Below are 13,485 nucleotides of genomic sequence, written 5' to 3'. Positions count from 1 at the left end.
AGAAAAAAAGGTTCAGAGCACTGTCTAGTGGGTCTAGATGACCCAACTCCCAATGTTAAAGTGCCTAGGATAGCACAAGGGTTAACCAAGAAACCTAACCCCAGCAGCGATTTAAAACTTTATATTCGTGTTTGACAAAAGCATCAGCTAAATGCCTTGTAATTATGTAATTATTAGGAATCATATTACAATGAAGTGCTTTCATTAACCCAGGAGAAAGACTTGAAGCATATTTTTTCCATTCAAACACAGGACACAATTAGCAAAGAGAGGATGTTGCCTTGAAAACAAAACTCTTCATTTATTAAGATGGGAAAATGACTCTGTTGGTCAACAAGCTGATAAGATGTAAGAAGGCCATTAGTGGGACATCAATTAGTTTACTTATAACGAAGATAACCTTCCTCTCTGTTAGTACCAAGGTAAGAGGCAGTGGGGAGACAATTATTGAGGTAAAATGTTCATGGCAAATGAGCCTGAAATATATCAGATTTCTCCTTTAGTTATTTCCTTAAGAACGACTGACTTTTGCTCTTGCTGACTTTTGCTCTTTTCAAATGTTGAGGATTGTGAAGACCTCTCTCTCTCTAATCTAAAACAGATGGCTTAAGGAAAAATATAAGCGTCACCGTCACACAGACAACGTCATGCAAGTGCAGCACACTTTGGTTACAAATATCAATTATTTATGTGTCTGCCTGCTTCCTGTCAACACAAATGCAGATTACTTCCTTTGTTTATTGTAAAATATTTAGCATTGTCAATGTTTTTATCTGGAACTTTCTCACTCATTGAAATAGACAGATATCTTTCCACATTTTAAGCTTGGTTTGAAGACATATTTTCTTGCTTGCATCAGGACTTGAATAATCACAAACAGATTCACTCTTCCAGTGTTTATATTGTCCCATTGACTTGCAGTTGTCTTTGCAGGAACAGCTCTAGCTATGTAGAGTGAGCTGGAGGTAATCCGTTGCTTTTTCTCTCGTGCTTTATAGTATTCCATACACTTTCTGTCAAGTTAAGATCAGACTAATTTTGATTCCTGGGATGACAGCACCTGAACCAGAAAATGTTACTGTGAAATTAAATCAGCATCGCTACCAAGCTGGTCAGCAGAAAAAATCCTCAAGTTTTCAAAATCTTCTTTCTGCGAGATTACACTGACCTTCGACCTAAAGCAAACACCACAAACTAACATATTTAAACTGGGGAAGCAAAGTGGGGGAAACGTAGACGTTTGCCAATTTTGGCACTGTACTCTGAGACATTGATTTTCAAAATAAAACCAAAATATACTTTTATTTGGACCACTGTAGCAACACAGTAGCATTGTTTAAAATGCTATATTAATAAACTCATATATGGCACTTTGTGAAGAGCCAGCTTCTTTATATTTTTGAATCCCAACCCCCTTTACATCGGCTACGGTGGCCATTTTGGTTCAGTTGTTCCTCTCTGAGGACAGATTGTATTCAGACTGAGGAATCTCAGGGCGAAGAGAAGCCCAGAGAAGAGTCCGAGTGGAAACGGACCGAGACCACCTCAAAAGATGGGTCCGAGGGTTCCTGGTCCCGGACTTCAGAGATCAAGTCGTATTACTTCAGGGTTGGAAAAGAACTCAGGACAATAACAAATATTTAATAAAAATGGTGCTCATTTGTTTGCCAAAGGTATTATGTTATCATATAAAAGGATATTGTTTATTATAAAAGGCTTAAGAAAACCATGGTATATCATGGTATGAGCCCTTTAAGTCTTCTCTATGATTGTCTGTCCTACTGATCCCGACTGAAAGACCATTTAAAGATGCAGGAAGCCATTGCAAGTGCTTTCAGTTGATTAACTGATTAGCGTCTGACATCGTTAACCTTTTCACAATGTTTTATTTTCTCCTAATACATACAATTTGGGGTTTTAATTACATGTGAATCATTAAAATTAAAACAAATATTATATCAATATGTATTTGATTATTCAGTTTTATTGTTTTTCAAATTTATGTCAACATTTCCAAAACAAATCCGAAAAGCACCTGTGCAATTAACCTGCTTGTTCTGGAAAAAAGTTATTTTTGAATCTACAAGATCATGTCCTCCATCATTCTGTTCTTCTCCTCTCTACCTGCTCGGTTTGTCTTGTCTCTCTGGCAGCTCTTTGGTAAGCCCATAGCGAGCCAAGCAGAGCCATCGGACGGCTAAGCTTCTTAAGAGACTCATTGCACATTTGTCAAGGTCCAAATAAAGTCCAACCTTATGGGATTTGTGGGAAGTGCTCGTTCACTCCATGACCTCCCACTGTGACTGAGAAGATCTGGAGGCAGTCTCTGAAGTAGGATGAAGGAGGGGCTTAAAGTTGGCAGCCATGAAAGAGAGTTGGAAATCACTGCTGTTTACTCTGAAAACAAACGTAATAAAATTAGAAATGCATGTTTTTTCTAATACAGTTCCCTCTTATTAGACTACAACAAGTCTTCCTAATATATCACTATATAGTATGTTTCTTTTAGGTCTTTTGCTTGATTTGTCTGAGACGCACAATCATTTTAAAGCAAGTACAAACGGGCTTATGCTTTGGAGATGTCTTATTGCACATTAGAAAATACTCCCTCCCAAAGAAAATGACAATAGTGGCATTGCAGGATTAGCAGAATTTCCACCTGTGAAGTGGAAAGGATTTCGACCAAACAAACTCTGGCCTAAGACATCTCTTTAATTAGATCCAACAATCTGTTCTATTTTAAGTGTTTCCAATATTCTTACCTGCTTTGTGGTTTTATTTACCAACAGTCTTGTCAACACTCAAACTAAGAATGGTGCCACACCGCTCTACCTGGCCTGCCAAGAGGGTCACCTGGAAGTAGTCCAGTACTTGGTCAAGAATTGTGGGGCGGATCCAAGCATCAGAGCCAATGATGGGATGACCCCTCTGCATGCTGCTGCTCAGATGGGGCACAACACCGTCATTGTCTGGCTGGTGCGTTACAGTGTGTGGATACTGTACGTCAAATGATCATGCCTTGGTCACAAGGGTCCTTAAGGGCGAATATAGGCTGTCTGCAGGTGAAAAATGGGCAAAACCTGTATGTGTCACGTAGGTAGCCCGCACAAAATTTTAAGATCGTAGAGTCCTAGACCATTCGGTGAGCAAAAATGCTCCTGCACATTTTTTCTACGGGAATGCTACAGGTTGTAGTGTCCATTTAAAAGCAAGGGTAAGTAAGTAAGTGAAAATGGCGAGACACAGATTGTGTGAATTTTCAACCCCACACAAATCCTCCACCAGCACAAGGGGACATTAGTGCTGATCAAGTGATAATTGTGCGCTCCTAGCACACATCCTGACAGTGTAATTTCCTAAATTCTAAAAATCTGTGTAGTTTGTCTGAGCAAGGGGCTAGTATTCATACTTTACTAACAACTAGTGCAGGGATGGCCAACTCCACACCTCAAGGGTCACATTCCTCCATGTTTTCCAACATACCTTGCTCTGGCATGTTCTAATTGGCTGGACACACCTGAACCAGGTAATCAGTCATGATTAGGGCTTGGATATGTAAAATCATGCAGACACACCAGCCCTCGAGGCCTTGAGTTGCCTGTCCCTGGACTGGGGGACCCTCCACAGGGGTCGTACGGGTCAATGCCCATAAGGGTGCATGTGACTAAGGCCTTACTGTTGGTACAAGCTATAACTTGCTTTCATTGCAAATTTACACATTTGTTGTACATTGGATGACGAAATAATGCAAGTTGTATTCTGATGTCTGTCAACTAGAAATTATAATTTTAATAGTTTGTTTACTTTTTACTGAAACATTAGTCGGAATCTTTAAAGCTTTAGAGTTAACTTTAAAGTTAACTACATATGTTTAAAATTCTTGACTCACTTTGTGCTCCTTTTTCTTTCGTTTGCGCTTTGACAACATTCTGTTTTTACACCAACAACGGAAATCTCTCAGAAGGACAAAAGCTTGGGGTCTGCTGTTTGTGCTTATAGACGAGCTTCACTGAGATCAGCCTGACAGACAAGGACAGCGATGGAGCCACAGCCATGCACTTTGCTGCCAGCCGAGGCCACGCCAAAGTGCTCAGCTGGCTGCTGCTGCATGGAGGGGAGATTGTCATCGACCACTGGGGAGGGACCCCACTTCATGATGCAGCAGAGAATGGTGAACTGGAGGTGGGTGAAGTAATTAATAATAACTAGATATCTTTTTTAGAAAAACAAAAGCTGATAGCACTCACATATTTTTACAGTCCTTTAAAATAAGAGGAAATTTTATACCACATGGAGATTAGAATGATGTAATGGAAGCAGTGTGTAAAGGGTAATGCACTATTTGTGCTTTATTCTTGAGGTTTAGGTTTTACAACCATCTGTTTTAAATACATGACTTCTGGGTTGCTGATTTCACCATTTGACCCAACTGCTTTGACTAACTGTTTGCTGTAACCAGTTCTGGTTGTAATGACCACATGTCTAATGTTTACAAAGCAGAGCACAACGCAAGGAAATAGCATAAATACTTTTAAATGAATTGACAGAAAAAACAAATGTAACACACCAAGCAACACTTATGCTCATCAGTTTGGGATCTCTGGATGTTTTCAAGAAAAAAAATGTTTTTCTTGTCTTCAACTTTCCTAATATTTCTTTAACCCTCAGTTATTGATTCATTCAATAAATGTTACTTTATTAGTGCAATCTTTCTTTATTAGTACATGAGCTATCAGGTTTAATGAATATGCTCTGGAGCCAAATTTGGCCCTTGAGTCTTATTATGTTTCTGCTTGATTTTTATGTTTGACTTAAACAAACTTTGCATAAATACTCCACACTGATGGGGAAGATGCTGCCTTACAAATGAAGAGCAAGAGTTTGATCAAACTTCAAACCTTTTCTGGTGTGATTTGTTATGGCAGCTTAAAAACCCCTAAAGAAAATTCTCATCCTTTTTTACTTCATCTCTGATTCTGTCTTTGTTTTCTCCTCAGTGCTGTCAGATTCTTGTAGTGAATGGAGTGGATCTGGGTATAAGAGATCAGGATGGCTTCACAGCGGCAGACCTGGCAGAATACAATGGCCAATCACAGTGCGCAAAATATCTGCGCACAGTGGAGAACATGGTAAGAGCTCTCATCAAGTCCTCACATTGTCTTGAAACTTGACCTCTGACCTCTGTATGAACAGAACCCAGCTGTGAGGTGATGTCAGACAGCCTTGGATGTCAGTCCAGTGAAACTTCTGCTGTCAAATATAATGTTGACATTTTGTACATTTATGTGTTACTTATGTCACAAACTATGACATGGTAAAATGAACAGCTGGATGATAACATTACCCATTACTTTAGATGCTAGTAACCTTTTTAAAATTTGAAAATAGCATTTAATCTATACAAATGAAAAGGTACAAAAATAGCTGCAGGAAAAAAGAATATTAATCAATCATTGCACCTTAAGGGAGCAGCTGTTGCTTTGGGGGAAACCAGCTGTAGGTGACTGGTTCAATTCCTATCTTTGGGAACTAATGTTTCTTTGACAAAGTCACTGAACTCCGGAGTACTACTGATTAGGGATGTTAAGGATACAGATATTTATTGAAAAATCGATCTAGTTATGAGAGTAAGAGCAGTATTGGCTCAAACCACAGATGTGAACAGGATTATGTTGGTAAAAAGATATAATATTGATTGGAAAGTAAATGATAAGTTTCTAACAAACTTAGTCAGTTTTTCTTCCTGTTGTGGTCACGACTGTCTTTTGTGTACTTGTGATGCAAACAAAAAATGTCCAATTACAAGCTTGCTTCTACCCAGCAGGTTAAATACAATTGGCTGAAGGGGTGTCATTACACTTTTTTTACAGCACTTCAAACAATACCTAAATAAATTATTTTATAGGGCCTATATCATGCTAAATCAACTTTTTGAGATTTTAAGTGTATAAAAATGTTTATACCTGTAGAAAAACACCCCCAAATTGCTCCATTCACACATCTTTGAGTATTCCTCTAAAACCCTGCTCTCAGAAAACGGATGGGTCCTCACTTTGCAACGTAACTAAGTGGGGAACAGACTAAGTGGGGAAGAGTCTGCGCTGCCAGCAACCCCCCCCCCAAGCTAACACAAACAGCCACTTTCTCCGTAAAGGTGATGCCTCAGAGATTGAGTCATCTTACTTCTGGGTAGGAAAATGAACTGCAAAAATAACCCAAATTTCATTTAAAATCGTTCTTTGGTATGTCAAAGGTAATATATTATATATATGGATGTGGTTTACCCTGAAAGGCTTAAAAATACCATGATATAGGCCCATTAAATACAAAGACCAAAACCATCTAAAAGGTCCAAAATGCCAGGTTTTATTGTTAAAAGTTGTTATATGGAAGTTTTTTTCCAGTCATAATTCAAAATAATATGCACTTCTCAATTGGCAATTCAATTTACAATATGTCAGACATTTTTGTTACTTAAAATAAAAAGTGCCTTTAAGAGGAAAAAAAGAGTTTCTCTGTTAAGATCCATTTTTATCTATAGTTTTAAATGCCAAATGCATGATAAATATCTAGATGGGATCTACAGTATTTAGGTAAAAGAATTAGGCTGTATCGTGTCACCACAAGGTTACAAGAGTATGTATCGATTTGCGGACCACGTATCAAGATGTATATTGAATCATGTGATAGGATAAAATGCATACCTCTCCCACTGCTGCATTCCTGAGAGTTTTAAAAATAACATGTCAAACTTCACAATTCATTCAAATTCACACACCATCTTCTGCACAAGGAAAAACATTTTTAAAAACAAAATTATGATACTTTTAGGGTCAAATCATTAAAAGGATCTCCTGCTTGGAACAGCATAATTTTAACTCTGAATCTTGCCAAAGATGTCCCAGTCTATTAAATGCCAACTTCCTGAGAAGTATGCAAAGTGGGGGCAAAAAAATAAGGGAGCACAAACCAAGACATTAGTTTAGACGTGTTCCTTGTTTGTCACAGGGTTTACACAAATTTGTATTAGTCCTTTGTCTACAAACCCCCAATTTGCTTACATGCAGGTTGTGTCTCTATAACCACAAAACACTTAACACTGTCGATATCTATTTTATCTCCAAGGCTCCAAACATGGGAGATGTAACATAACCAATTTGTGGGGTGAATGTTGGGACTTGGCATTCACGACATTACTACAGCTGACAGTTCAGTTCATTCCCAGTTCAGGGAACTAAACTGACCTTGTATAACCTCACTTGGGAGTGATCAAGGATGAGTATTTATTTGCACATTTTTACAACCAAACATCTGTTCAAATTGCACTTTGCATTTAATTTCACTAAAAAAATATAAGGTGTGCAAGTTAAAATTTATTTGTGTGCATGAAGTAGGTTCAATCTGTGGCGGTTAGGCTCTGGGCAGATGAGGTCTGGCGTGCTTGGGATGAACTTGGACCATAGATGCTGATGGTGGTTAGATGCCAGACCATGCCAAAGCATTGGGGAGAACGGGGTAGAGGAAGACCTCTGAACTAGCATGAAGAGAGAGACAACCTTTCATAAATTGAAAGGGCCTACATCGTGCAAAACCAACTTTTTGAGGTTTTAAGTGTATTATAATGTTAATTCCTCAAAAAACAACCCCATAGCAGTATTTTGATCCATTTACGCATTTCTGAGCATTCCTTTTCTGAGCCCTGACCCCTCCCAATCCACAAAAATGAGTGAGTTCTCACATTGTGACGTGACAAAATGAGGAATAGCCCTTACAGGAAGAGTCTGTGCTGCATCACCGCCTCCAGGTTAACATAGATACACCCACTTTCTCCTGCAAAAGTTCGGATGCGGCTTGCTGCCGAGGCTGGCTCTAGATTGACGTCATGAAATTGGCGGCACCCACAAGGAGCAAAAGGTGATGCCTCAGAGATCGAGTAGTCTTACTTCCGAGTTGGAAAATGACTCAGCAAAAATAACTACCATAATATTTAATAAAAATGTGTTATTTTGTGTGCCAAAGATAATGGATTGTTATAAATATTACATGGATATAGTTTACTCTGAAAGGCTAAAGAAAAGCATTGTATAGCCCCTTTGAAGGCAAGATATGATTGTGATTGGCTGAAAAGAAAAGTGAACTATTAAGCCATTGGTTCCAAGTGAAGGCCTATTTGATAATAGTGTGTAGAGTGACTTTTTGGAGCTATGGTAAAAGATCAGTTTCCCCACTGTGGGATCAGTAAGTTTTATCTATCTATTTAACAACTCAGCGTACCTGTTAGAGAAGTATATCTTCCTTATTGAAATCAGGCTAAAGCTTAACTAGTCATAAAGCTTTGTGTAATTATTGCTCTATTCTTTTCCTACATGTTTAACTTGCAATTCAGCCAAATTCTTCATGTTTATCTTGCCAGGCGTCAAGCTGTGTACCTAGACCAAAGTTGATTTTTTGGCCATAACTTGACAAGTCCTTAAAAGGTTTATGTTGGTGTTGCATCTTTTCTGTCAGAGCCAAAGACAAAGTGTGTAAGTTAAAGAAAAGGCTTCATTTAAATTTTCTTTATAGGCTTTTGTTTTGTCTTATTCCTTTTTTTTTGACATCACAAAAAATACAAAAAATCTTATCTTAATGGTCTTACACAAGAGAAAAAAGTAATTGGGTCACCTAAAACCAAATCTCTGCAGAACACTTGTAATTGTCATTGAACAGACGTGTACTTCGACTGTTTTCAGCTTTTTTCAGGTAACATAAACAGGTTGTCCAACATGGCCTCAGCTTTTGTGTATTGAAATGCCAGACTGTGCAAAGTAACATGAGCTCTCCCGCACTGAACTAGATGTCTGCGAAACATATTGTTTCTTGCTGTGCCCTTTCTCATGAGGAATATTTAGCCACAGGAGAAAAGGGAATGCCTCAGAGCCGTCCTCAGTACCTGCGATAGCTCCAACTGCAGAACAGTAATTAAACTCATAATGATTTTCCCCTTATGTAAGTCTTCAGAGGCTTAGAGGTAATGGGATATGTGAAATAATGAATGGTAGTGTTAACGATTTAGAATAATGAGAGCTATTCTGCCAGTTTTTATATTAAAACAAAAAATATGTTTTCAAAATAGGAAAATTTTATTATTTCAAATAGAAGTTTTATTATTTTTGGTTTTGTTTTCAGTAGACAAGCTAAAAACAACTGTTCCACTGATCAGATGCACTGCCTCCTTTGACAGAGTGTGGAGCACCGCGTTTTGTCTCGGGACCCCTCTACAGATCTGGAGTACAAGCAGCCCGACTCAGGGCTCTCCTCTCCCAACACTACCATGCCTCCCCCCAGCCAAACAGCACACTTTGATATCGGTTCACCTTCAAGTTCTCTGTCCAACTACAACTCAGCCAGCTCCAGCCAGTCCAGCACCGGGGAGAAGAGGAGCAGCTTAACGATGCCGCGAGGCCCTCCCACTCAGCTGAATGCAGTTGCACATCCAGGTTTTCTACTCCTAACACTTCAGAGGCACATAGATGTGTTTGTATATAAAACCAGCTGAAGCAAATTCTGCTACCTAAAACTGTTTTTGTTTTTGTTGCTTTGGTGAGATGGATCAAACTACATGCATGTTTGTTTCCTCTTGTTTTGTCATGGCTGGTTTCTTTATTGGTGCTGCACCCTAGTGGTCTGTGTGGCAGAAGTTAGTAGGGTGCTCACACACTTCACAACATGCTTAGGTTATGCAATCATAATGAATTTGAGCAGATATGAGGAATTTGAAAAAATGAAATTGATCAACTTAGCGGCAAAGCAGCTTTGTTTCCTTGCAGCTTCCATTTTCTGAATTTGGGGTCTTTGTCTCAGGTGCATCAGAGTCGGCCATTTCGGACATGCAGGCCTATATGGACATGCTGAACCCAGACATCAATGCAGACTCCAAGAACGAGATGCATTTTGACGCTACATCTAAAGCCCCGCCTCCTCCCGCTTTCCCACCACCACCACCACCTCCCCCACACTCTCCCCCAGCGCCCCCTCCGCCTCCGAGCTACCCAGCACCTCAGCCCCCCAAGGAGCCAACATCAGCCGAGTTCCTCAAGGTGAAGAGCAACTTGCGGCATGTACAGGGCAGCACAAGCAAAACAGAGGTAGGAAAAGAGCTCAAACTGAAAAGAAATATAAACAAACACTTTCTAAATAATGTTGCCCCTCTATGACCTTTTGTTCGTTGTACGCAATCTTTTAAGCAAAATGGCAAATTGAAAATATGCTACCTGCAGGAGCAGGGTATCTACAGACTGCTCAAACATTTCCATACAGTTAAAAGTAAGGTTACCTTCTGGTTTTATGAAGCCTTTATGATCAAACTTCATAAGAAAGGCTTTTTATATTAGTTGGCTGTTCTTGCATCCTATGTGTCTCATCAGTTGGGCTATAGCTCATCACCAACAAAGGGCCTTGTCAAGGGAGCCAACAATGATGTCTTTGTATGAGCTTAGCTAACAGGCCACAGAAGATGCTCATTAGTGTCGGGCCACCAGGTTGACATCCATAATGGCCAATGTGATGTGTTTGATCTTAATTAGAGTAATTAATCTGGATCACTCAAACGTGTTTTCAGAGTTGACCAGAAGCAGCATTTTGAGGTAGTGTTAGCATCAGTGTAAGCGTTCAGTAGTGAGGAGTGTTTTGTGGAGTTGTCAATCTAACTGAGATGTAAGTGATGATCAGGGAAAACTGGAACAAGAGAGTTACTTAATCTGGAGGGATCACTCTCACCCACTAAAGTATGCATTTCCTGTTTGTTTCCTTGTCTTTTCATATAATATGCATTGTCATCAAGATGTGGCAAGGCACCAAGATTCTTTTAAATTGTTTTTCTTATTTTATTTTGCATTTTTAAGTATGACACAATAACATAATTTTATAATAACATTTGAATTTCAAGTCTTTATCTGTTCAAACAAAGCTTTTAACTCCTGAACACTTTCATCTAAAAAGCTAAAACCCCTTAAAAAGTTTAAAGGGCTGAAGAAATATAACATGCATAGAATTTTGTCAATCTACTATGAAAAGTCAGTAGATGTGGTAAAGTCTATAGATTGTGAGGTGGCATTTTCATAGTGTAATGCATTGTGTGCATTCATGCACCACCATTCACGTTTTTGAAGGGGTTTCATTAAAGCTCTGTCTTATGTCCTCCATGCCCAGGTGCACCCCCATTTATTATTGAATAAAGCCAAGTTCTTGGAAAACTAGCACACAAAAACGCACAAAGTTAATGCTACTGTGAGCCATGAAGGCTGGCTAAGTCCATTTATAATGACAGAGGCAATTAGATGGACAATCTCTCATTTTCCCATCAGATATATTTATAAAACTCAATTTTTATGAGTAAAAAACTGTTTTAAAACTTGCACCATACACATTTAAGCAAAGTCTTTTTTTTTTTAAATGACCGTAAAGGCTTTTGTTGACTCTCTTCCTCTCCACTCATTCATGTTTGCTTTGACTTAAGTTCACATAATGGCCACTTTGCCTTTCACATTCTCATTCTTGAGTCCACCCACAAAGCATGGACTTTGACATTAGCAATTAGTACAATTCCAGGAACATTTTTGCACCTAATTGGGGACATTGAAGGCCAGAAAGCTCTAATAGTCCTAAAGCCCCAAGGATTTGCATGTTGCCGTCCGTGGTCTGGGCAACACATGGGCGTTTGAGTTTTGCATAAAAGGAACTGGGCAGGGTTGATGAAATGACTGGTGTTCGGGTTGGTGGTGACATCACTGCATCTGCCGCGCTGGCCCAATAGCTTATTGATGAGGCTTGTGGGTAAAGTGAGAGGGCAGATAGAGTGATAGGCGTAGCACAGAGCGGAGCGAAGGTGAGGTGCTAGATCTGGTGACGGCTGCTCTGTGCGCTCCTCTGGATTTTGTAGACTGCCGAACCAGGGAATAACTACAAGAGTAGAATCTAAAGTGTAAGGTAAGCTTTTCGTGGAAGTTGTTTTTTCTTGTTTTTACACATTCGACAGTTGCTAACGCTCTAGTTTAGTGTGAGAGAGAGCCTCATCTATATGTGACAGTCCATATAATGTTCTCGCTTAGGTTAGTCTGTGCTATTCTTAGTACTCTATAACAATATTTGTGATTCAATTTGCCTTCCTGTGAAAGAAACTATGCAAATGTGCCGAGCTGTTTCAGACAGCAAACCTTTGAAACTGTTCTTAATGGTGTAGCATGTACTACTACAAGGTGGGACCAGTTGTGTAAACCTGAAAGACAACAAAAAAGTGCTTTATGCTGACAGGTAATATGTGGAGTGGGAGTTCATGTCTATATGTGTACATACGTATGAGGATGGGGAGGGGGCAGTCTGAACACTGTACATTTGCTACACCCCTGTGGGAAAATGACAAACCCTCTCCAACACTCCCTGCTCACATTACCCTGCAGCATTGAGGAACATTCTTTGTACAGTCGACATGAGTCAACACAATTTAAGAGGCTTATAAGAACATGAAACCCCAGATGAGACGGGATGTTCTGTAAAATGGCATTTGCTTCTTTTTATTGTCACACTCGACCTCTATTGTCTGAATATGTGAGAAGCTGTGATGTGTGCAAACGTTCAGATGTAAATTAAAGCAAATCTAATGCTGGCTGCTGCATTTGAAAGTCAAAATAACATTTTGCTCCCGTGACTAACCTAGGTTATATCGGAACACTTTCAAGTTTAACTTTTAACTTTTTTTCTATTGAAGGAAAACTAACATCCTTTCATAAAAGTTGTTGAATAAAAAAAACAAAACTTGTTTGAAGCAGAGATGCTCACAAATCTAGGTCAAATCTGAAGTTTTTGGTGACCAATTCAAGTTTAGTCTCAAATCTTTTGCTGTAATTTTAAGACAAATCTGAAGTACTAAGCTTATAATTAAAATGTATTTAGTCACAAATTGTCATTAAAGTACTTGAAAAACATGTGTGGACACAATAACAGCCAGTTGGTGTTTTTGCATTCCCAACACAAAAGCAACTGAGCTTTTGCTTCTAGATATGACATCATCATGACATCACAGAATAAACACATACATTGTTCTCAAGTCCTTAACTTTAAGTCAAGTCTTATGTTTGCAAGTTTCAGAAGTGTGACTCAAGCCCAAGTCCAAGTTCTCTTCCCTGATTTAATAGTTTTTTAGTGCAAGGCTTTGTTAGTGACATTTATCAAGCACTGAAAGAAATGTGTTAAAAGAATTGCCGTAATTTGACAGATGTTGAAAGAGAAAGTCAAAAAGTCTTCCTGACAGAATAGTGTCCTTTGGGTATAAAAAGCTAAACACGAATGTATTCAAATCCTGATTCTGTGATTCAAACAAAGCTGCTTTGCTCACGAGCGAATGCTTATCTGACTCTAAGGGAAAGGGAAAGTTTTGAGCTTAGTATCAGCTCAAACTATTTTCTGTCATTTACCTTTCAGTGTATCTAAGTATGCTTATTTTTTTCA

At 39.0% G+C, this 13,485-nt stretch overlaps 1 protein-coding gene across 6 annotated transcripts in view; it reads left to right on the top strand.

Annotated features, from left to right (window-relative positions):
* The window catches only part of espn (espin), a 45,405-nt gene that overhangs the window by 13,901 nt on the left and 18,019 nt on the right, over positions 1–13,485 (top strand). For all 6 annotated transcript variants that reach the window (XM_020704518.2, XM_020704515.2, XM_020704516.2 and 3 more), the window contains 5 exons: positions 2,790–2,976; positions 4,000–4,182; positions 4,998–5,129; positions 9,224–9,479; positions 9,844–10,127. In XM_020704518.2, coding sequence (XP_020560177.1) covers positions 2,790–2,976; positions 4,000–4,182; positions 4,998–5,129; positions 9,224–9,479; positions 9,844–10,127 — 1,042 coding nt within the window. The remainder of the gene's footprint in view (positions 1–2,789; positions 2,977–3,999; positions 4,183–4,997; positions 5,130–9,223; positions 9,480–9,843; positions 10,128–13,485) is intronic.

The sequence above is a fragment of the Oryzias latipes genome, chromosome 7, assembly GCF_002234675.1.
Source record: "Oryzias latipes chromosome 7, ASM223467v1".
Taxonomy (NCBI): Eukaryota; Metazoa; Chordata; class Actinopteri; order Beloniformes; family Adrianichthyidae; genus Oryzias; species Oryzias latipes.
Note: the sequence above shows the minus strand (reverse complement) of the source record. Positions and strands in the feature narration are given on the sequence as shown.